This window comes from Sciurus carolinensis, chromosome 8 (genome assembly GCF_902686445.1).
Source record: "Sciurus carolinensis chromosome 8, mSciCar1.2, whole genome shotgun sequence".
Classification (NCBI taxonomy): domain Eukaryota; kingdom Metazoa; phylum Chordata; class Mammalia; order Rodentia; family Sciuridae; genus Sciurus; species Sciurus carolinensis.
Window position 1 is genome coordinate 59,359,716 of NC_062220.1, and position 25,375 is coordinate 59,385,090.

The 25,375-nt window shown below is 33.6% G+C and overlaps 1 protein-coding gene across 13 annotated transcripts in view; it reads left to right on the top strand.

Moving 5' to 3' along the window:
• The window catches only part of Cacna2d1 (calcium voltage-gated channel auxiliary subunit alpha2delta 1), a 460,852-nt gene that overhangs the window by 405,638 nt on the left and 29,839 nt on the right, over positions 1–25,375 (top strand). For 3 of the 13 annotated variants that reach the window (XM_047560214.1, XM_047560219.1, XM_047560215.1), the window contains 7 exons: positions 1,150–1,206; positions 5,390–5,461; positions 6,881–6,952; positions 10,128–10,189; positions 16,348–16,424; positions 17,647–17,667; positions 18,341–18,401. In XM_047560214.1, the coding sequence (XP_047416170.1) occupies positions 1,150–1,206; positions 5,390–5,461; positions 6,881–6,952; positions 10,128–10,189; positions 16,348–16,424; positions 17,647–17,667; positions 18,341–18,401 (422 nt within the window). The remainder of the gene's footprint in view (positions 1–1,149; positions 1,207–5,389; positions 5,462–6,880; positions 6,953–10,127; positions 10,190–16,347; positions 16,425–17,646; positions 17,668–18,340; positions 18,402–25,375) is intronic. The other 10 variants (XM_047560218.1, XM_047560224.1, XM_047560220.1 and 7 more) reach the window with 6 other exon arrangements.

Consider the following 25,375-nt stretch of genomic DNA (forward strand, 5'->3'; position numbering starts at 1 on the left):
TTTGGTATAATGTTATAGAAGTTAGGGCAAGTGTCCTCTTAAAAGCCCCAAGTATCAGTAAATAAAGTAGCTATGAAGTTTTCATATATCTAATTTTCTAACACATTGTGTTTTTCCCCAATATGTACTGTAACCTTATTACCACAGTCTTAAAAATAGAAATTTCTCCTGGTTTATCCTTAAGTGAATTTTTTATTTCTACCATTTTGTTTCATTAAAATGCCCATTTTGGGTCTATTTACAAGATATCTGATTTGATAAATTCTGATAGATATTTATTATATAGAAAATGGAGTCTAATTTGTTTTAGAAGTCAGTATCTAAAATGAGTACACAGTGTTATATTTGAATTCTTCATTACTTCAATAGATACAACATTGGCTATCCTTTCAGAAAACAAAGGCACACATTTCAAATGCTTAAGACTTTTCAATATCTTGTAGTATTTCTCCATTCAGGCTACTATGGTTAACAAAAATAAACGTGGTTTATAAACAACAGAAACATACTTTTCACAATTCTTATGACTGAGATGTGCAAGATTGAGGCACGAGTAAGTGGGTGCCTATTTCTCACATACGGCCATCTTGTTCTGATCTCACATGGCAGAAGGGGAAAGGGTCTCTGCTAGGCTTTAATCCATGGAAGTATGGGCCCCTCCATAGCCTAATTGCTTCCCACACCCCTCCTCTCCTTTGTATCATCAATTTTGAGGTAAAGATTGCAACATATGAATTGGGGGAGAAAGTTAGCAATATTTCTAGCTCGCACATTTTGGTCATATAAATTCTCACAATTCCTATTTCTCAATCTATTTTTTTGAAATCGGGAAAATTCAAAACTGTCTGGTACAAACTACCTTTACCACTTCCCAAATAAGTATTTTTCTAGGAAAAATGGGAGAACATTAAAAATTGGTTTGCTTAAACAGTGATTTTTATGAGGATAACTGTTTTTATTCTTTAAAAATATGTTTGAACTTTCATTTTTTAAAAATCAGCTCATCATTAATTCTATGCTACTTGCCAAATAGTTGGAATTCTAAGTATCAACTGCTTTTTGACCAAGAAAATATCTGATCACAATTGATTATAGTATTACCTATGTTGACATGTAGTGTGATGAATTATCATTTTTTTATTGCTTCAGCCTATTGGTGTAGGCATACCAACAATTAATTTAAGAAAAAGGAGACCCAATGTTCAGGTAAATGAATGAAGGTAGACTTAGCAGTGCTTTCAAATTTGCTAAATCAGAGTTGAGATCAAGCTTGGTCTTATAGCTTTTAATTAAGACTGCATTTCCTGACTTTAAGCTTATAGAGCATGAGATGGAAATGAGCATTGTTTATCAATAAACTGCAGCAAAAATGTTATTAATTATGGTAGAGGGTATGCATTGGCTAACTAAAGATTGCTAAGTAAATTATGTAATATTATTAACAATCAAGAGTATTTATAATGAGATGGCTTCTAAAAAAGAAATTTGTTATTAAATATTTTGAAATTAGTGTCAAATCTTTGTGATTCTAACGATTTGCTTGTAAAATTGACTTCTAATTGCAAATAAAAACATAATTCTCATGTGATAGTTTCCATAAACTAGAAATTTTAAGCCAAAATTTCTTTGAATCTCTAAAAGTGTATTTTGGGATTGGAAGTTAATTTCCCTTCAGCTAATTGAAAATATCCAATACTGCAAATAAATAGTGTGAATATGTAGCACCTGACAAACTCATTGCAAAATCTTTGCTAGCAACAAGACTTAAAAGTTATTTTTATATATGCATATTTCTGGGCACATTAAAAATAATCAGTATAAAAGGATACTTTCTACAACTTTGAGAATTTCAAAATTTCAAAGAAAGTTCAACATTATCTAATATTTTCTGTGTAAGCCTACCATTTCCTTAAAAAATGTTGGTCAGATTACAATGGGGAGGTGGTATGATTTCAGAAGAGGTTGTTAAACTGTGAAAGAGAACTGAATTTGAGTTCGGTTCTTCTGGAGGCCAACACTGGAATACTTCAGTTTGTTTACATGAAAAGCAGTGTCTCTGCCTTGCCCAGAAAGTTCTCCTGGGAAATGAAGCATATCTGTTAATACTGGACCCCATATCTTGAAATTTCTGATGGACCTCCAAGTCATTTTTAAAGCTTCCTAGGTTGTTCTAAAGTGCAGAGAGCTGAACTAATAGAATTTTTAGTTCCCTTCTAGCTGTAGAGCTCCATGATATTGTAGAATATAAGTCCCTGGATCTTTTATAATATCTATAGAGATTAATAATATGTGCAGGTTCTTCTTGATAGTTTGTTACTCTCTTTGCATGTTTCATTTTTATGTATTATCTTAAATTATACTTTTTGCAATCATGCATTTTAGTGAATTTTAATTTTTATAGCAAAATCAAATATTGCATGTAAATATTATGATTAAAAAAATAAACATCCTGAGTAATGGTTTATTTTATTTTTGTTTTCATTCTAAGAAATGGCAATCTAGCAACCATATAAGACTTCTCAACTTGAGGAATGCTTTGGAAAGATGAAATATTTTAATAGTAGTGATTAGTAATTATTTCAAATTCGAAATTTGCTAATAATGCATCCTGCCTTTTATTTTCACAAAAGGTGTGATAGCTTTGATACTGGATATTTAATTTTACAAATGAGAAATGTCACATATTTTAAAATAAGCAAAAGTAATGGGCATTCAAGGACCACAGGATCAAACAGATTTCTATTCTTAATCCTGTCTTGGTGTTTTCTTATTAGAATTTTGAAAATTTAAAAATTTTGGTCCCTATGCCTATGATGAGTCTTTTTAAAATGTGGTCTACCAGATTGCCATTTAAAAATACAAGTGATGCATTGATATTTTTCTGTTATGATTTCATTTTCTTCTCTGTCTTTATATGTTGGATTGGGACATGATCTTCATATTGCCAAATCTTCCTGATAATGCCTCCTCCCTGCATGCTGTTTGGGTCTGGTCATTCTATGCATTGTCCATTGCATGTAAGATGAATATTCTTTTTTTCTGTTTTCATTTTATTGTTTTGATTATTTTGACTTTGTTTTGCATTGAGTTTGTTAAAATTTTAATGCTGATTTGAGGGTGTGTGAGGATGCTTCTTTCCATGGGAATTTACATAAGCAATTCTGAAATATTAGATTTAGAGTATCCTTTCATTAGGGGCTTTCTAGGTTTCTTTTTTTTACTTTTTTTTGATACTAGGTACTGAGAATTGAACTCACAGGCACTACGTCCCCAACTCTTTTTTTTTTTTTTTTTTGAGACATAGTCTCACTAAGTTGCTTAGGGCGAGTTAGGGAGTTGCCAGACTGGCCTTAAATCTTAGGTCCTCCTGCCTCAGTCTGCTAAGTCACTGGGATGACAGGTGTCCACCACTGTGCCCAGCTCATCTTCTTAACCACAGATTTGAAGACTTGTCAGTATTATCTTTTATTTTCTTCTTATTATGTATGTTTTCATTTTCTTCTTATGGAATATTTATTTGCTTCTAAAGCAAAACCATGCCTTCCAAATGATGGTATTTTTCTCCTTCAAAAAATCAAATTCTGGCCAGGCGCAGTGGTGTACTCCTATAATCCCAGCGGCTCAGGAGGCTGAGGCAGAAGGATTGAAAGTTCAAAGCCAGCCTCAGCAAGTTGGAGAAGCTCTAAGCAACTCAAGGAGACCCCCCGCCCAAAAAAAAAAAATAAAAGTCTGGGGATGTGAGTCAGTGGTTAAGTGACCCTGGGTTCAATTCCTATACCAAAAACAAAACAAACAAAAAATCAAATACTTATACTTTTAGTATTATAGAACCTGATTATAGTTAAAGAGTTCTTAAGCCATGAATATAGTTCAGTTAAAAAAGATACAGGTGAGAGTATCTTTTTTTATTTGTCTTTATCAAAAACCAAGAGAATCAAAAATTATCATTATTTAAATGGAATTACTCCTTGATAGCATTTTTATCATAATTATAAAAATATACCATGTAGAGGCTGGGGTTGTGGCACAGTGGTAGAGCAATTGCCATGTGTGTGTGAGGCACTGGGTTTGATTCTCAGTACTGCATATAGATAAACAATAAATAAAGGTCCATCAACTAAAAGAAATTTTTTTAAATATCATGTATGCTGTTAGTTCATATCCAGATAAGATATGCTTAATTTTTATTACATTTTTAATTGTTGCTTTTATCTTGGGAAGTCTACTCTCCTAAAGTGGTGTTTCCAATAGTGATGTTGAAAAAGGAGAACTATAGTTACTAAGAATCCAGTGACCTCACACTAATCCAGAGCAGCATGCATTTAATATCTAATTAACTCTTAGGCTTGGATAATGTTTAGTTTAATAAACATTTAAATCCAGTTTCTAAAATTTTGCATTTATAAAATAATGTATCATGATTTATTGTTCTAGTGAACTTTGAAATTCTACTATGGCAAGTTACTTCACTTAGCAGGTGTTCTAAAGGAATTCGTTTATTTAGTTCAACAAATCTTCAATATGTGATTGTGAAATTAAAATTATGTCATGTGATGCAATTTTGCCATACTAATAGTCTCATATAATTACATATAAATAAATAATCTTATTCCACTGTGAACTTATTTATTATTATGCATCAGCAAGATGTTAAATCAGGAAATAGTACTTATTTACAGCAGGATTATTATTCTAGTTAAACTTTAATTAAAATAGCTGATCTTTATTAAAGTCTTTGTGACTTGACCACAGATTTTCATATACAATCCTAATAATTTGAATTATTAAACTATAAAATTTCTGAGATTCATATATGCAAAACTAATTTACATCTTTTCCTTATACATTTTCCTTATACATACTCAGAAGGAAGAATAGGTCTCATAGAATTTGTTTTACTTAGAAAATCCAAACTAGTTTAAAAATATTTTTTCCTTACACAGTTTCTTTCTTTATCTGAATTACAGCTCGGATGTTTACATATTGCCTTTGTTTTATTGCCACATTGTTATATTTTTCACTTTGTCATTCTAATTAAAGGAGAGAAAGTTGTGAGTGGATCTTCAAAGTCATATTCCCATAGGCTTGTGATTATAAAAAATGCAGTGTATAATACAGCACTTGGAATGAGGCTGTTTTCATTTGATGATTAATTACAATTTGCTTCACTTAAAGTTCAGTCTCTAGCTCTGTCTACTTTCATATACATATAATCATGAAATAGTTTCATGTACATATAAAAGAAGATACCTGTATACAATTATTAATGTATCTTAGGTAAGTAATTTTTACAGAATCAATTTAATCTTCAAATATCCATTAAATTACTCTGAATACAGCATCATTTTATGGTCTCATATGTAATAAGTTATTATTGTCTTCTGTGTAGAACCCCAAATCTCAGGAGCCTGTCACATTGGATTTCCTTGACGCAGAGTTAGAGAATGATATTAAAGTAGAGGTGAGTGTCATCAACAGGACAAAGATAGACATCAGGTCACTACTTTACTTCTTCCATGTCTCAAGTATCAATCCAGCAACTGTGTTGTGTTAGGCTGTCTCTTAGGTACTATACACACAAAGATGAATGTCCTTTGTCTGTAAATTTTCTAGGTCCTGTCTTCTCTTCATCCAAAAGATGATATGAGAAGGTCTAAGTATTTCAAGTTGGGTATGACCTAAATTTTTTTCTCCTTTCAAAGGTAGAGGTATTTTAACTTTTTCAATACAAAAATACACAAATTCAATACAAATCATACAAATGGATGTTACCATACTGTTGAAAGAAAAGTTGGGAGGCATCCAGTCACCTGACCACATGAGGAAAATATGAGCAGCTGCCATGTTTGTCTTACCGCATTTTACTCAGCAAATTTCTTTTCTATTTCAAAACCAAAATCACAGGTCACTTCCTCTGAGAGGGTCTTTCATAATAATAATCAGTTTAATAGTAAAAAATAACATTAAGTACCTGATATCAGTCATGGATTTTCAAGAGCCTGTGAAATAGGTATTGATCATTTTTATTACAACCATTGCACTGACGATACCTTTGCAGTATACAGAAGTTATACAGTAACTGTAAAAGTTACTCAGTAAGTTGCAGGAGCAGACTCTTGCACCCCAGAATATAGAAATGTTGAGAATTTCTAATAGACAAATACTTTGTGAATTAATATGACCTAGTTCATTTTTTAAAATTTGGGAAATTGTCTATAAGGAGGCTAAACTATGTTTTATTAAATCCTAATAGATCTTTATAATTCCCTCTATCCCTTGCTTATATTATATTTGTACTGCCAGAGATGACAAATAAAATCTGAAAAAGCATAAAAAAGTACTGGGAAATAAAATGGACAGAATTATACTCGTATAATGTGTACATGTACAAATATGTAACAACAAATACCATTGTCCTGTATAATTATAATGCACAAATAAAAAGAAAAAAATTTTTCTCACATTAAACTGATAATTTGGGTGAGGTTGAAATTAGAAATATTTCATATTACATGCTAATTCTGTAACTGCATATACGTTTCTCTTTCTCATTGAGAACTTTTCTTATAAATGTAGCCAGCCCATAAGACAGCTAATTACTTATTTTTTACTAATTATGTTTCAAAAAGTATTGCTTCATTGAAAAAAATTTATCTCATTGAAAAAAATTCATTTATTTTATTTTAAAATGATGTAAAATGATCAGAGTATGACAGCTTTAAAAAATAATTCCAGAGAACAACTGCAACTAATAGTCAAACCAGTCTACCATTTTTATTCATTCTGTTCAAAATAAGGCACAACCTTGTGAAGCAAATATAGTCATACTTCAGTAGGTCTGTTTGGTTCCTGGAATAAAGTAGTTGTTTTTTTCCTTTAGATTCGAAATAAAATGATAGATGGAGAAAGTGGAGAAAAAACCTTCAGAACTCTGGTTAAATCTCAAGATGAGGTAAAAATTAATTCTTTTTTTTTATTCTTAAAATATTTGTTAACAATAATTGATATCGATAATTTATCTTCCCTTTCTACTAATCTTATATTTACTTACATAACGAGGATGTCTCTACTGAATAATTTTCTTTAAGACCCTTCTTAACTAGGGGAATATTTTAGTAAGATATTTTCAACTCTTTACAAAAATTTTTCATAGGTTTCTTGTGTTCTCTTATCTTTAATAATATATTCTTTAAAAACAATTCTTGAAAGCTATATTTTATGCATGTATGTTTTATCATTATAAGAAATAGAACACACAACATAATGTTGTGCTATGTTTTTGGCAACAATGAAAATTGAAGAGCTGTTTATTTTATGATTTGTGCATACAGATGTTCTAATTGTTGTATTCTGTATATTGTTTTGTGTTTTAGTTTTTCATTTACTTGTTTGTAGTTTGACTCAACTCATTTTAACTATTTATAAATTTCCTGCATTTAAATCTGAAATTAAAGTATGAGTTAATACAACTGCCCCATCTATCACTGACTTATTTACTAAACTTATATTTCTTTATGTTTATATGTGGGTAAGGAGTAGCCAACCATTAATCAGTCATGTGGAATGAAAAAAGACTTTCATATATTTGAGTGTTTCAAAAATATATAGGACTCAGAGGCTTTTGTGCCTGGAACTTTCATTTAAGCTTTTATATATAAATTATGTCCTTTCCCTCAAAATCTCATACTTGTCTCCCAAATTCTTCCAAATTCCTCAGCATATGCTTCCTAAGATGGACCTAGGTTGTAAATGTGGTCCTTCATTAGTACATGGCTTTTCTCATTTTTATATCATTGAGTCCCACTTACCAGAGCATGAGGGGTATACATAAACTTCAGTCTTTATTGAGGTATCTACTCAGTATTTACTTAGACTTCAGCAGAACTCTTTGCCCTTTCATTCCCTGCAGGAAGGATGTAAACTACTCAACAGTACTGCCAACTTCTCTATGTTGTATAGGAACTCTGACCTACACATTCTTTTCTCAGCTTAATAAGTTATTTTCTTTCTATTTACTCACCCTGATATTTTCCCTCTTTCAATTTATTGCAGATTCCTTTCTTTGATTAATATCCACTTATAAATTATATTTTTCTATCTTTGAAGTTTTGAAATTTTTTTCTTGAATGTACAATTACAAGTAGATATAGCTGCTAACCTTCAATTACAATATAACTGCCCCTCCAGATTTCCATGTATGTTTGTGTTTTCAATTAAAGAAAATTTGTTTATTTTGTGAATGATTACATCAGCTGAGAAGTGACTGTGAATTTCATTCTCTTTCATTATAGGATATCATGTAACTTTTCTTTACACCATTCTCCATCTTTGTGAGATGGGTAACACAGCACATCTCAAAATGTCTGTCATTATGAGTTGCGAATAGTTTAAAATTCCTCACATATGAATGTTTCTCACAGAGACTTTTTTCTCATCTGATTTATTGAATAGTTTTTACCGAAACTTGTCTTAATTTGTGAACGTTTTCTTCAAAGTCATATCTTTCAAGAATCCAGCTATTCTGGAAAAAATTAAATATATGGAATAAATAAGAAATCTTATAAGTAATCAGAAATTTAATGTACAGATGTTAACTCATTTATATCATTACTGTACATTTTAATGTTATTAAGGAAATAAATTTAAAACAATTTAACATTTTTGTTTAAATTTATGTCCAATTAAGTCTGACTTGTCTGAATCTGAAAATAGTTTATTATTATTATTTGTACTCCATCAGTGGTCCTTTGTTTTCAACCATATGCTTGAAATAAAACAAGACTACATTTGTACCATTCATGTAGAAGTTGACTGAAAATATTGAAATTGAATATACTTATTATCAAATTAGCTTTTCAAAGGATATTGAAAAGTTTAGTACAAAGTTGGGAAAAGGTTTTGTGACTAAAATTAGATACCAAGCATGCTTAAATTTGTCTAATTGCTAAAATTGAACACTGAACAAGATTAGAACAATTTCTGGTATTAATATTGAAAAATGATTTCATATTTTTATTTCCCTAATCTGATATTATCTGCCATGTTTTTTAATGAGTAGTAGCAAATAAATACATATTGTCATTTAAATTCTTCTAGGAATTTTACTCATTCAAAACATCCTCATCAATCCTGTCCACCCATCCCCCCATCCACCATACACACACCTCCACATACACGTGCACGTGTGCATGCACACACACACACACACACACACACACACAGCAATAAGAGTGTTTGATGTATAAAAGCAAAATTAAATAGTTGTTATAAAAGTGGGTTTGACCTCAGACATTTTTCTTAAGCTTGCAAATTTAAGTGGCTTATCTTCTTCTTAAGGCTTATTTCTTGATCAATGAATTATAGGAAATAAGATCTGTTCCTGGGGTTTGAGTAAATGAGACAAATAACAGTAAGATATTTAGCACAGTGCTCATGCTGAATAACGCTTCCACAAATATTTTGATATGGTGAGGATAATAAAGCTGGAGATAACTGGCAAAATTAAAAAAGTCAGGAAGAAAGACTGAGAATTGTACTATTACTCACTAGCTACATATTAAAGATTCTATATTCATGAAGTTATTTAACTCTGCATTTCCTTTCCCTAGTGGATTTAGGTGTCTTCCTAACCTTCAGTGACATCAAGTAATTAGCCTCTTAGCAAACCATAATAAGACCATAAGAAAGGCTTAATAAGAAAAGTAATAATATACTAATTTGGATCTAGACACACTGATAGCATTCACTTCCTGATATTCCCAGTCACTCTTAAACATACTCTAAAATGAAAATATCTGAATCATTGTGTTTTTCATTATTAAACTTTGTTTTTCAGAAAAATGTTTTCAAGGTTTCTAGATAGTACTTTGGTATAAACTGTTAAGATCTAATACTTTTAACTCCTTAAAATGTATCATTTGGATACTTATTTCTGTTCTAAAATTTTACTTTTCTCTCAAACACACCCATAATGAAAAAATAAATAAATATAGGAGAGAATGCATCATACATTGGTGAAGAAAGCTATGGAATGACCACAGAATGTATACGTATTTATTACTACTCCATTCTTCCTATGAATTCATGTAGATATGAGTTGATAATAACCAAGTCAAACTTTTTTCTAGAGATATATTGATAAAGGAAACAGGACATACACATGGACACCTGTCAATGGCACAGATTACAGGTAATTAATTAAATTTATATGTCTATTGTGGAAAAGGGTGTTCAATGTCTTTTTCTAGCTTTTAGTAGCCACACTTTCAGTGGACAAATATTGTCTTTGCATTTTCATAAGCTATTTTCAATGCGATTTCCAATAGACAATTACTCTCTCCAACATAAAAGTTATAGCATCTTATTTTTAAATTGAAAAAATGCGAAAAGCTAGCAATATAAAATTTATAAATAAAAATGTATGTTATAAATCTGTATTTTTATATAATCACATCGGTAATAAATGTTGACAAAATCCCCATAATATTTTATAGCTGTCACTTCCATTGACTTACTCTTTTGTCATTTTGCTTATTGTACTTGCATTTAAGTTGCAAATTAACCTAAAAGTAAAGCTTATTTTCTCCTTATAGCATCTGTTATAGAAGGCTTAGTTGATGTAATTTGCTCCAACTGAATAGTGGTTCAGTAATATCAGGATTTGTCCCATTAGCTGAGCCTCGGAAAATTGAATAGCCTAATTCCTGATCATCTCTTGGAAGATTCCTCCCTCTCTCCACTTTCTTGCTTTAATTATCCTCTCAGCTCACTGCTTTCTCTGTGGTCCAGCTTCCCACATTCTCATAATACTGAGGCTTATATGAGTACATCCTTCTTGTTACTCCTTCTCTCTTTTCTTTCTTATTTAAAAAAACTCCCATCTTTGCATCTCATGTTACCAGACCACACTATCCACCTTTCTCTGTTTAGCATTTGTCTCCCTCTTCTTCCTATAAGATTGTCTCATTTTCACTCTCTCCTACATTCACATTCATCAGTATTTTTCAAATTATTTATAACATACTAACACTGGTATAAAGTAAAATAAAAAAATTTAAAGCAGATTAAGAACACAAGCTGGAAATTTATTATTAAATTCCACAGACATAAAGTTAGTCTTTCAAATTGCTGTAAAATTCCCTAAATGTTCTTTAAATTTCAGTATTTTTCTGTTCATGGGCTAGTAATAGTTTGCAAATGAGCTAAGTCTATGAGCTACATTTCAAGTACTATCACTATAGATGAATTTTCTAGTGCCCAATCTCCCATTTTTTTTTTACCTCCTGCCTCTACTGATCTTGTCATTCCCCTGCTGTACCTACCTACTCCAAAGTCATGTTCCACAACTCTTTCAGCGTCATCTGCAACTCCTTCATACTTTAATGGAGATTTCTTCATCCAACCTTTGATTAATATTTTCTAGATTTCCATCTGCTCTCACAGTTAGCCCAATAACTACAATTCTTTGACTCAATTGAGATAAGAAATCCACCAATTCCTTCTTTCTTTTCATTATCTCACCCCCTTCAAGTCCTTGTGACCCTCTTTATTTAGCCGAAATTCCTTGGATCCTATGTTCACTGTCTTGCACACACTGCACCTGAAGTTCCTTCATCAACTACATTCAAGTTTGGCAAAATACTAATTTTGGTTAAATCCAAATTATAACCACACTTTACTAAAAATGGTTGAAGCAAAGTACAAACCCATATCACCTAAAATTGGTGAACTACACCCTTAAGTGGGCCTTCGTAATGTCTGGGTTTCTCAATAATCCAGGAAATATAGGGTGCTTATAGATGATTATTGACAATTTTTTCTCTTTCTTCAAACGCATAACGCTCATCATCCATTTTCTCTTGGGTGGTGTCTTTGCTTCCCACTTTTGTAAGAAAAATGGGAATGGAGAGAACTCCCTCCTGTTCCCTTGGCAGTGCATGGCCGCTTACATCTGGTGCTCCACTTTTGTTCCTGTTCATATTCCCAACACAGTAGGAAGAGTGAGCTTAGCCCCTGAATTCTATTGCACTCTACTCCAAACCTCCCAATAACTTGCTGTCTCACTTGGCTTATCTGCCAGTCTGTCATGGTGGCCTAAACTGTGGACCTCATTCACACCACCTCTCTGAATCTCCCTTAAATTATCCACTGAACACTCTCTGGTTAATCCACATTGTCCCCTCCTGCCACTCCTCATAAACACTGGTACTCTTCTGTCTCACGGCTTTTGTTCCTGAAGTGACTTCTCCTCAACATGATTTTTCCTAGACAGCCACATGCTCTTTTCCTCATCTTCATGTTCTTGCTTACTTTTCATTTCCTCAGAAAGTCCTTTTCCAACCATCCTAATTAAAATAGTAAGTGCCTCACCGCATTCCACTTGCCCACGTGCCCCTCTTCTGCCCTGTGTTTTCCATAACCCTATGACCGGCATATATGCATGAGTCATATGCATGATGATATGCTTGATTCTCGCTTTTCTTCTCTTACTGCCGAATTCTAAGAGGGCAGGGACTTTTACCTGCATCACTTTTTTTCTGAATCATTAGCTCTCACACAGTGGCATATAGTAGGCATACTATACATATGTACAGAATTGACGAGTTTCAATTTGAAGTTGACAAAAAATTGAATTGGAGAAATTTTCAGTGTCTCATCCTGTCAGACTCATATGTCCAAAACTTTCATTGCAATAATCAAGCATGGAAGTCTCTTTTGTGACATATTTCTGTACAGTTAACATGTATCCTAACTAAAAGGCTGTGGTGACCTCAACTGTTTCTTTTCATATGCCTTTTGATTCCAACTCCTCAGAACATACACATAACCTTTTAGGGGAACCTAGAGTACTGAGGATATTTCTAGCACTGCATGTTGTTATCATAGGAATCTGACTCTTCTGTTCGTAGGATGGTTGAGTAAAGCAGCTACAGAAGAGAAGAACATATATATTAATGTCTTCACGTGCTACATTCTAGTCCTTCTTCCTTTTCTTGGTTTGGACATGTTTTAGGATTTATTGAGAAACATCAGAATGACTATTTTAATTATTTTACTTATTTCAATCTACTCATTCCTCTCTAATTTTTGTCTAGGCATCTCTTTACATTTACACAATCTTTATACACATACTCAATTCATTCTTTTTCCTCCCTCTTTCCTGATTATTGCCATTTTTTCCATTTTTGGATAAATTCACCAAAAGGTGTGGAGAAGGCAGTGGGGAGCCCTGTGTCCTGGGCTCAGAGTACTGGGTACCCTGTGTAAGAGTGTGCATGGTGCGCTTCCATCAGATGAACCAGATCTGCATTAGGAACACTGCATTCTCCCTGACAATGAGGCAGCCACAGTGGTTGGTTCTATTGCTGTTATAAGGACACTTTGGGAGTATTTAAAATTCTTGTTATACCCTGACTGAAGGTGTAATTGTCTCGCAACTGGCTTCTATACTCTAATCTCTTTCCCTCACACCCTCAGGAATATTACAGAGTGTGGGCAGATTAATGTTTCCTCAAATTCATTGTCATTACCTGTTCACAAAATATAAAACTTAGACTTCCAAGGCTGATATTCATATCACACATTTCTACCCTAAACTGTCTGCCATGTCACTTCTATTATTTCCATTATCATACATTTTTCATTTTTCTTTAAAAGGCCCTGATTCTCTTACCTTGGCATGTTTTCCTCACACATTCTTTCCCAAGTCTCTACTTCTGGGCTAAATTGAATCTACTCCCATTATAAACACTTCCCTGAATTTATACACAAATTCACAAGTAAGAATTTAGAACAAAATATCACATCTGAGTTGAACAAAACATAGGTTTTGACTTAATGAATGAGATACCAGATTTCAGAAAGGTGATCTCTGGCTCCATTAAACTTTGATCCAACTTAGATACCATCTTTTGAATTATAGTAATTTAATTGTTTTAATAGAAAGGTTTCTCTTTTTAAATGGACTTTACTTTGAGATAGATGACATTGTTGAAAAGTGTGTGATGTTCTATTTAACTCCATTAATTGTATTTATGGGGCACATAAACATGGCATGGACTCTACCATCCATCTGGTGGCCACTTGCTAAATTATTGAACTTGAATCTCCAAGAGGAAATAAAGCTGTCGTGGTCTGTTCGGTTTATATGGAGAGAGACAGCAAGCATTGTGTATGACAGCACCATTGTCTCTGAATGTTGGTAAAGATCTTATCTGGTGCTATGTGGAAGAAGTAACTGTTGACTTGAGTTGGAAATAAAGTATAACTCTTTTTCTATAGAAAGGATTGTAGCTTCGGATAACATCATTAGTCTTACAGGCCAATAAAATGTATATTTGATATACCAGTTTCAAAACATTTGTGGTGTTCCACTTGGATTTCCACACTGTTTTGTGGTACATGAGACGTAACCCAAGCTCACAGAGTGACACTATAGCAGTCGCATGATATAACGTTATTGGTTTTAATTAGAAGTTTCTCTTAGCAATAAGGCTGATAGAGCAATAAAAATGTCCTAATTTCCCTTGAGAGGAATTTGCAGGAGACAATCTTCAAATGCTCAGTAATTCCACTCTACATTTTCTAAATGGCAAGTGAATCATGAAAGGTCATCTTGCTTTCAGACTGATTACAGTGCTTATGTTAATTTTAATCCCTGCCTCCACTTGAAGTTACCTATGTAATGAATATAGAAATTTTCATGAAATCTACATAACATTTTATTTCCCTGACCTTTTCCTATCAGGAAAGTCTTATGAATTACTTAACAATAGTGAAAGATTTGGGAATCAGAGGTAACGAACATCCACTCATTTTGCTATCTTTCCTGCATAAATTTAAGCAAGTAGGCCCTTGAATTTTTTTTCCTTTTCACAAGGAAAAATTTTAATATTTATATTGATAAGAAGGAAAATCTGAAATTTTATACTTAGGCTTACTCCATATTGTCCACAACTGACACATAAATGAGATTACAGTTTGGATTTTCCAAAACTGGAGTTGCATGTTATTTGAATGACTTCAAGGATCTGGAAGTGCCAAAAAATGCTCAAAAACCTAGAATGCTCACCTTTTCCTGTGTATTACTAAGATTTGGAGTAAATATTAATAATGTATGTTAATGACTCAATGGATCATACTAATGAAGTTCTGCTTTTTGAAAGTGGATATGTTGGACCTCTTAGAGATATCCTCATTTTCTATACTTTTAGCTTACAATTTTCCCTTCTGTATTCAGAGCATAGCAAAAGTCACTTACAACTGCAACTGGGGATATAGGATCATTAGTTATGTCCTGCATATGGGTGTTAGCTAGTATGAGAGTAGAATAATTTTACACATATGCAGTTGTATTATTAGAAATTGCATATTTTGAACTTTTGATAGTTCTAAAACATCATGTTTTATTAATTGTTAATTTCAAAATGAGTAATGTTACTTGCCTGACAATCTTTCATTTTGAGCAGTCATTAAGGCAATTTTTGATAAAAGACTTGCTTGACATTTTTTTGTGCCTAAAACATTCTGAATTTGACACAAGATTTGCACTGAAACTGTCCTCCAGTTGGGACATCTGCCATGAGACTAAAGGGACTCTGTGACTCTCATAAGCTACCAACTCAAGATGTATTTTCTGTTGTGTCTAATAACAATCTACCAAATCATTCGGAATATCCACAGTAAATGAATTTGAAATAAATACAGTTCTTAGTTGTACAATTGGCTAAGAAGCAATGAAACAAACAGCTAATCTCTGTTAGTGCTATAATGAATATGAATTTGCCCACCAGTGAACACTGGAAAACTTGCCCAATGATTAGTTTTAAAATAGTAGGTATTTAATCCCTAAAAGGACTACATTTCAGATTAGTAATGATAATAATTCTTCCATTTGTAATTTTTACTGGTATCTATTTGGTGTAAAACTTTTGAACACAGTATAAATACATTAGGAAGAGTAACCAATTGGTTGAACTATTTACTTTATTTAAAAATACTCCTAGTATTCTATTTTTGTCAAAATTCAAAGTATTGTTATACAATTACCTGAAAATATAGTAGGGACCTCATGACATTCCTTCTTCAGCTAATTTATGGATGCATCTGTTAGCTTATTTTCCACGTGTCTCTTGATTCCCTACAATATAGAAAGCTGGATGACTCTGGATGGCAAGACCAAAATTAAGTACTCAATTTGCTGAATGCATTTTCTTGTCAAAGTAATATGTCCTTTCCCTCCCATGAGGAAGATCTTTGGATTTTCCCATGAATTTGATGTGTCTTTTTTTTTTTTTTATGTTTCATTTTTGTTTGTTTGTGTTTATGCTTCTCTTGTTTCTATTGCAGTTTGGCCTTGGTATTACCAACCTACAGTTTTTACTATATAAAAGCCAAAATAGAAGAGACAATAACTCAGGCCAGATGTAAGTACTGTGAAAGCCACTTCAGGGTCTATTTGTTATCTCCTAGTCTCAGATGTTTAAATACGTCTAGATTTTGGAATACCCAAGGCTTATATATTTCAGTAGGTGTTATTACCAAATCTATAGCAATGATTCTAACCCATTCCAAACATGCAAGGAACAAGAAATATTCTACATGGATAGAATATGAGCAGGTACTCCAGTCTCACTGGCAGTCCCACCACCCTTCCCTGCCTTGCTATGTGCTCATAGAATCATTGCAATGCCGTGTCCTCTGTTGCTGTCGTTTTAAGGGTCTGCTAGCTGGTGTAAAATGTTTCACATGCTAATTATCAACACGGTCTCTACTCATGGCTCTGTGCTAGTAAGCTTTTCCTTTTCTTATCTTTCCTTTCACTTATTTTTTTCTTTTGCCTTTGGCCAGAATAATATTGTGCTTGGCAATTAACTTTCTTTCCATAATCCAAATTAATGTCTCAGTAACTCAAATGGATTATTTTTTTTTAATAAGCATCATTTGGAATGTGGAGTAATTATGAACACTAGTGCATATTTCCAGTCATTGTCCATCTTTGTTTTGAGTGACTAGATTTAGTAAAGTAAAATGACCATCATATCCTTTGCATACTGTTCATTTATTATTAATAACCTAAATTTTTTCTATTAGGATTAAGAAAAAAATATATATATGTCTTGTATATCTGACTTGAAAATAAACTACAGTTTCCTTCATTTCTCTATCAGTTCTTCTTTTTACCTCTGCAGACTGGGTGTTCATAGAATATTGTGATATATCATAAATTTATATTTGCACTCTCACTTAATAGATATGATGGTCTTTTAACAACCAGCAATTTTGCATGAGCTAGTTCTTCACTTGACAAATGAGGGATAACTAGTGAGTCCTTGATCACTGGTAAGTGCTTCCATTAATAGACTGATATCTTTGGTATTGCACCTGCATTAACCACTTTGCAAAACAGACCCTTGAAATAACCACAGTACAGAGAGGGTAATCTAGTAAAATTGCCAGGACATATCTTCCAGCCTTCAAAAATGTCTTTTTTTTTCCAGACTACAGCTGTACATAAATGAACCTTTGATCTATGCACAATATTTTTATTCAAGAAAGTCATTGAATAAAATATTGTTTGTGACCCCCTTTGCTTTACCCTCTTTTTTTTTTGTTTCCCTGCTTTCTCTTTCTGATGGATTTTCACAGCAAAAAAGGGCAAAATGAAGGGCAAGTATTTTCTCATTGCTCAGTTTCTTTCTCTTAAGTACACTTGACATTTCCACTGATATTGCCATTCCTGTTGGATATTATCCTCTGTGCTTCTCATTTGCTAGATTCTCCTCCACAATCACTCAAACCTTAGCAGCAAAAATGGGGAAGAATATGCTTGCGTTTTCATATGCAACCTGTCTCATGTTCAAGTTTTTTTCTTACATTTAAAATTGTGGGGTTTTTTTATCCTTCCACTTACTAAGTCATACCTAAAATGAATAATGTTATTAATTCACTAAATCTATTAAGTGTATTAAAATCATTTGTATCATACTATTGGTAAACTTTTTATATTGCTATTCAAAATAAAATATTTGATGTAACATTGATATGAATCTCTAAAAGATATTTGGTTAGATTATGGTTAATAAATGGGAAAAATATAGACTGCATTTTATGATATAACTATTGTAATCAGGTAATTAAGTAAATCCATGATATGACATTATTACTATATTGGGAAGCATTAAGGACCTTTATGGTTATTAATTTGTTTCAACTTTTGGATGTAAGTAGTCTATTTTTTAATTTTTCTTACTAGGTAATCTTTCTAATGCATCCCTATTGTCATAGAAACTTGGAATGTGTGCTCTGTTGTTTATTTAATCCTGTGACATTATCTTTTCAGATTCAGAAACCCTGAAGCCAGATAACTTTGAAGAATCTGGCTATACATTCATAGCACCAAGGTTGGTTTCGGGTTTTTTATGTTTGTTTCCCTTTTTTTACAACCATTTTGGTTGGGTAAGTCCTTCAACAGATATTCTAAATCAGGGTCAGAACTACTTTGAGTATGTCAAATTATGAAACCTAAGACAACAACTTTTTGAAACTGTGCAGTATCCTGGTTGTCCATTCATTTATTCATTCAGATACTTATTGAGCAATTTGCTATGTATAATTCAAGCACCCAGTGGTGAATGGGATAGATGTAGGCTTTGCTCTTGTGGAACTAAAAATATTCCCAATAGTGGTAGAGAATTATGTATTTATGTATTTGTACTTCTGAATATATACATGTGTGTATGTGTATTATATATATATACACACACATGCAAAAAAATTCTGTGTATTTATCTCACATTCATACACATACATAAGTATACATAGATATGTATAAATACACATGTATTTGGAAAGTTTTAACCTCATAATTAATTTTTGTTTAGCACAGATTTCTGGGAAACTATTTTAATATTGTGACATTGCCTCACATGATTTTTCACATGAACTTTTTTCTTCTATTCAGTTTTAAATAAAATCTCCCTTCTCTAACCCTAATATATAGCTTTTATGTGGGTAACATATCTCTTTTCATGTGACTACATGAAACTATGCAATAATCCATGAGCGTTCTTTTTTTTTCTTAGCTTTTGATTTATACTCACTAGCAGACACATTTAGTATTCCTATTAGTCTAGGCTAAATTATAAATAGATGCAGAAACTTGTATTATTTATTTTTCATACTTCTTGAATAAATTACTCTAAGAACCAAAAGGGCTCATAAAAATTGTTCTGTTATTACTCTTTTATTTTTGTGTAAGTAAATTTCTGAATTCTGATTCTACTTTAAATAGGGAATAAATGTAACATTTTAAGAAATGTCAATTAAAAAGCTCACTCAGTGAGTCTTCAAAAAACTAGGAATGGAGCCACCATTTGCCCAGTTATCACACTCCTCAGTATAAATGGAAAGAAGTTTAAATCAGCATGCTACATTGACACAGGTGCATGGATGTGTATAGCAGCACAAGTCACAATAGCTAAGCTATGGAACCAACATACATGCCCATCAACCAATGAAATGATAAAGAAATTGTAGTACATATATATAACAGAATATTACTTGGCCATAAAAAAGAATGACTTTATGACATTTGCTAGTAAATGGATGAATCTGGACAATATCATGCTAAATAAAATAAGCCAATCCCCCCAAAACAAAGATTGAATGTTTTCACTGATATGTGGAAGCTAAACCACAATAAAGCAGGGAAGAGAAAGAAGTTCAGTAGATTAGACAAAAGAGAATGAAAGGAAGGGAGGGGGTTAGGAATAGGAAAGACAGTAGAATAAATCTGATATAATTTTCCTGTGAACACATGAAAATACCTAAGTGAACCCCACCATCATGCCCACCCACAAGAATGGGACCCATATTAGAATAAGATATGTCCTATGCTTGTACAATTTTATCAAAATGGATTCTATAGTCATGTATAACTAAGAAGAATCAATAAAATAATTTTTTTTTAAAAATGAGAAACAAAAACTGAGCTTCGTGAGAACTTAACCCTTACGTCTCTGAATTTCTTTCAGTGTGGACACTGCTGAGTGTTCCCTCCTGCGTCCTTTGCCTCTTCTTCCCTGATGTCACACTGTTCTGGTTGTCTTGCTCCCTCTCTGGCTGGCTCCTCTGCTGATGGGGAGGGTGCTGCAAAGGGTGCCTCCCTGGGCTCCCTTAATGTATCCCTGTTCAGACTTTGTCTACCTTACGTAGTTCAGTATGAGATATTCCTATCTCACTAAAATCTGCAGGAATTTTTTTTCATGGTGCTTCAGATTCAGTGCCTTGTAAACATCTGTCCTCTTTGGAGGCTCTTGCATCAGTGAGAGAAGGGCCCCCCTCCAAAGTGCTGGCTTGAAACCCGTGTGTTGCCATCAACTGCTCCCTTGCCCTTAAATCCAGGGGTTCAGCCCTCACCACGCCCTGCCAGTTATACCATTTACACGGTGCCATGTGATGCTCCTGTCGCTCTCACCTGCCCTGCACTGTGGGAGGCACCGTCTTTTTGCCCCTAAGATACTCCAGCCCCCTCCTACTTCTCCTTCACACACCCTCTTTACTTCCCAGTCTTGCCTCTCTTTGGTGACTATTTTAAAATATGAAGAATATTTTTACATCTACTTGATACTAACCAGTTGCTGTCTATTATCCTCATGACAATCTATCTCATTATGCCCACGTGGTCTCCCAGACTCTAAATCAGGGACTTTCAGACTAGCTGCCTGTTTTATGCATCAAGTTATGTTGGAACACTGCCACACGTGCTTGTTTATTTATTTATTTATTGTTTGTTTGTTTGTCTGTTTGTTCTATTTACATATATGTGGTAGCAGAATGCATTTTGATTCATTGTATACGAGTGGGGAGCAACTTTTCATTTCTCTAGCTGTACAAGCTATAAAGACACACCATTCATGTAATCTGACATGTACTTTGGGTAATGATGTTTGTCACATTCCACAATCTTTCCTTCCCCTCACCTCCTCCCCTTCCCTCATTCCCTCTATACAATCCAGCATTCTTCAATTCTTCACTTACATCCTCTTCTTGCCCCCATTACATATCAGCATTCACTTATCAGAGAAAACATTTGACCTTTGGTTTTGGGGGATTGGCTTATTTCACTTAGCATGATATTCGCTAGTTCCATCCATTTACCTGCAAATGCCATAATTTTATTCTTCTTTATGGCTGAGTAATATTCCATTGAGTATGCGTGTGTGTGTGTGTATGTGTGTGTGTGTATATATATATATATATATATATATATATATATATATATACCACAGTTCCTTTATCCATTCATCTGCAGTTGGTTCCACAATCTAGCTATTGTGAATTATGTGCTTGTTTTTCTATATTGTCTTTCACCACTTTTGCTACAGAGGCAGAGTTGAGTAGGCAGAGTTGAGTTAGGACCCACAGAGCCTTAATCACATACTCTGTGACCCTGTGAGAAAAAGTTTGCCCACCCCTGCTCTAAATTTTAGGCACACTAAACTTCTCTCAGTTCCTAAATGCACTGTTTTTATTGTTAATGTTGTTTTTCTGTACCATCTACCACTTACTCTCTTTTTCTATTTTCTCCTATGCATGCTCTGTCACCCCCATTCCAAACCTCAGCCTCAATGCTTCCTATTCTGGGGAATTTCCTTCCCATCTTCGCTGGATCATGCATCCCTGCTGACTACTTCAGAGAATACTACAGTTCCCTTACCAGCAGAGTACTGGCCACATTTTATTTTATTCACTTTCCTCGATAGAGCCATGACTACGTCTATTTAAATTACCATCTAATGCCCAATATCAAACCCATTGCCTGGCATGCTATAGGTGCTGAATAAATATATGAAGAATTTTTTTAAATCATATGATTAACAATAATTCCTGCAATTTTATTAGGACTTTTCACACACAAATACCTTTGGACAACTTTCACTTTGTTATTTTGAATAACTTAAAACTCTTAAAACCAGTTTCAACTATAAAGAATAATATTCTCAGTGTTCTCCTTTGTATTACAAATATTAAGGAGAACATTTACTAGAAAACAAAAGTTTCCAACTGAACATTAACGTAGCAAAAATGAGGTTAAAATTAGCCCTCCCCATGTTGACTAAACTCTGCATCGCAGGTGTGCATTCTCTCTGGAAATCCTCTTCACTTCTCTCTGCTACTAAATAGCAGACTGATTTTCTCAACTTCATCATAAGACAGGCCAGAAAAGATGATTTTAAAAAAATCCAGGTGCCTGCAAAGAAGATGAATACAATTCCAATTTCTAATTCTTAAGCAATGGATTTTATGTAGTTCATTAGAGAGGAACATATGGACCATTTCTGTGGCCTAAGTAATATTTGATAGCAATACGGCTACTGGAAGGCTGGGATTCATGTGTGTGTTTAAGTGAGGCATGAATACCTGTGCAGGGAGAACTGTAGCTCTTAGGACAAATCAATGAGTATCCACCTAATATGTGCTAAGCTCCATTTTGAACAGAATATTTACTCTTCAGAACAACTCCATAATAAATTAGTATTGTTATTCCATTTCACAGATCAGGAAACCGTTTTAAAGATGTTAAATAAGATGAGATTTGAGCCATTTTCCTTATCACTGCAAGGTATTATATGTACATTGAAGGTGTAAATGTGAAGGTATCTCAAAAAGAACATCCAGTACAATTTTTGTAGGGAAGGGTTCCTGGAAAAGTGAGTATTGAATGTGTATTCAAAGGGAGTAGAAAATTGGAGTGCAAAAAAAAAAAAAAAAAAAAAAAAACAACTATGAAAAGAGATATTTGTGGCAGCCATAAAGTTTTTCTGATGCTATTATTGAGAACAGGGCAAGTTTTAGAGCAAGACTATACATATGTGAGTCTGTTTATCAGGTCTTCATTGTTGTGGCTATTACTCAAATTCTCTGTACCTTTGTTTCTTAATTTGCAAAATAATATCTACTTTATAGAGTTCTTATTAGCTTTAAACAAGATAATGCCTGGGAAGTATTTATCATAGCTCTAAGATATGAACTCTAAATAAGCATCAGAGTATCATTAAAGTTGTAGTAAGAGGTAGTAGTAGTTGTATGAGGAATATTATCTAATAAAGGGTGTTAAAATGTTTTAAAATAACTGCCAAATTCAAGCATAAACCATTTTTGTTAATTCCTAAATAAATTGTTTGATCCCGATTAATAGTCAATGTGTTCAGTTTCATTAAATTTTAAAACTACTATGAAAGGAAAATATTGAGAATATAAATGCATGGAGCAAGACCCACCGCCAGCGGAGCCAGAGCAAAGCAGCCACAGAGGTCCCTTTCTGGAATTTTTTTCTTGTTTGAGAGGATTCCAGGCGGGACTGAACACTTGGGAAAAGAATGACAAAATTTATTGGGATGGGAAAAGGTGACTCTTCAGGGAGAATGCATCCTCTTGAGAGGCAAGGACAGCCTGCTCCTGCTGCCCTCCACTGTAATTGGGGAGGTTCTGGGAGGATTCCAGAGACCACTCAGGTCCACCTCTAGATTTTTGACTGACAGCAGGACTTCAAACTTCCATGTCTCTACTGTGCATGAAAAGGTCCAGAACAACTCTAGGTCACTTTGGCCCATACTGACCAGTTCTAACTAAAATCTGTTCTTACAGATTTTATGATGAGGGGAATTATCCTTATCTCCCTGAGTTTTAGCACCTGGTCTGTATTTTGGTCACACAAATGATAGGATAACTTTGTTATTAGCATTTCAGGCCTGCATTTCTCCTGGAGATAACAGGTTGTTTGCTGAGGAATGTAACATATCCTAGTGACTTAATCCAGGCAGGGCTGCAGGTAAATGGCTTTTTTAAGAGAAGGCATGCAGAGGTCAGCACAGTGGGCTCACTTTATAGAATCATTCCCTCAGACTCATGTTCCCACTGCACACATATGTCTACGACCTATCAATAGCATGCAAAGTCTAAAACATGGATTCATTTTACTATTTTCTTGGATAAGCAAAAATAAACAGGATGAGAAAGAAATAGCAATGTGTGATAGCCTATGGTTAACTGCTAAATTATGATGTATGACCTACATTATACATATTCTTGAGCAGAATGAAAACAAACTCACTTTGGTTATTCTAGAAATAATTTGCCAAATTTATTTTTTAATGTAATAGAATTTATTGAAAAGTAGGAAAAGAGCAAGGACGCACTAAGGGTAGACTTGCTCTAATTTGTCAAATTTCTAACACCATAGTTCTTTCAAAGTTCTTTTAAGTTCATAGTTAGTTTCCAAGGAATTTATAAATCCCATTAATCAGAAATACAAAATGACCAAAGACATAGCTTTCCGGACTTGATGGCATTTTAAGCAAATTGAAATTTTGTTTTTTGCCTTTATAGTCATTTTTCCATCTTGTTGCCTCATCTGCACTAAGGAATTTTCTTCCTGAGAGAGATTAATTAATCATCAATGTGTCTAAAATTGATTTCTTTTAGAGAAACACTGCCACATAGAATGTGTATCAGGAAGGCCTTTTCATGTGTCCTGGGAGAAAAGGGCTTAGCCGTTTTGTTAACCAGTTATTGCCCCCACTGTCACAGCATGGCTCCTTTGGGACCAGAACCTAAGAAAGGATGATTGATACTTTGCGTTTTCAAGCTCCCAGCCTCATGGTGAACTCACATTAGACTTACTAACCAACAACAGTGCAGGTCTGTTTAGTTACGCATTCGTGTCTCAAATACTTCAGTTAGGCGCTCTGTGGTGTGTGATTTTCTGTCATCCTCTGGATCATTCTTATCACCAGGGGACTTATTCCACCCGCTTCCCTTCTACAAATTATTCCTACTTTGTTTCCATCCTGATTCAGTAATTCTCTACTGGTAATTTCAACATGTCCATAAGCTTTGCCACTACTAAACATCAGAAGGTAGATAATATCTTTAGACGAGCTCAAAATTGAGCACAGCCGAGCCTGCAAGGACAAAAAAATGTGTCTAAGTGGATGGGTCACAATACGAAAAGCCTAATATTGATAGAGGTCAAAGGTGCTTTTGACTTCCAGTTTTGTGGCAACAGAAGTTCACAAAGTGAAAGTTCCAAGCTTGTTTCACGAAGGAAGCACATTGATTAGGGAATGTTTCCTTACTTTTAAAATGTCACATAGCTTTTGAGAAAGTTATTTCCAGATTAAGTGAACAAAGAAAATTTTGGAAATGGATTTCAAATAACAGTGGTATTCCAGAAGTGATTTTATTAATAATTATTTGCAACATTTTGTTTAGCCCTTCTTAAACTTTGCCCTCAATTTCTAATTCTGTGAGATCATAATCCACTGTATTAGTCTTTGATTTACAGGCTGGTATTATTTCTAAAATAGCTTAG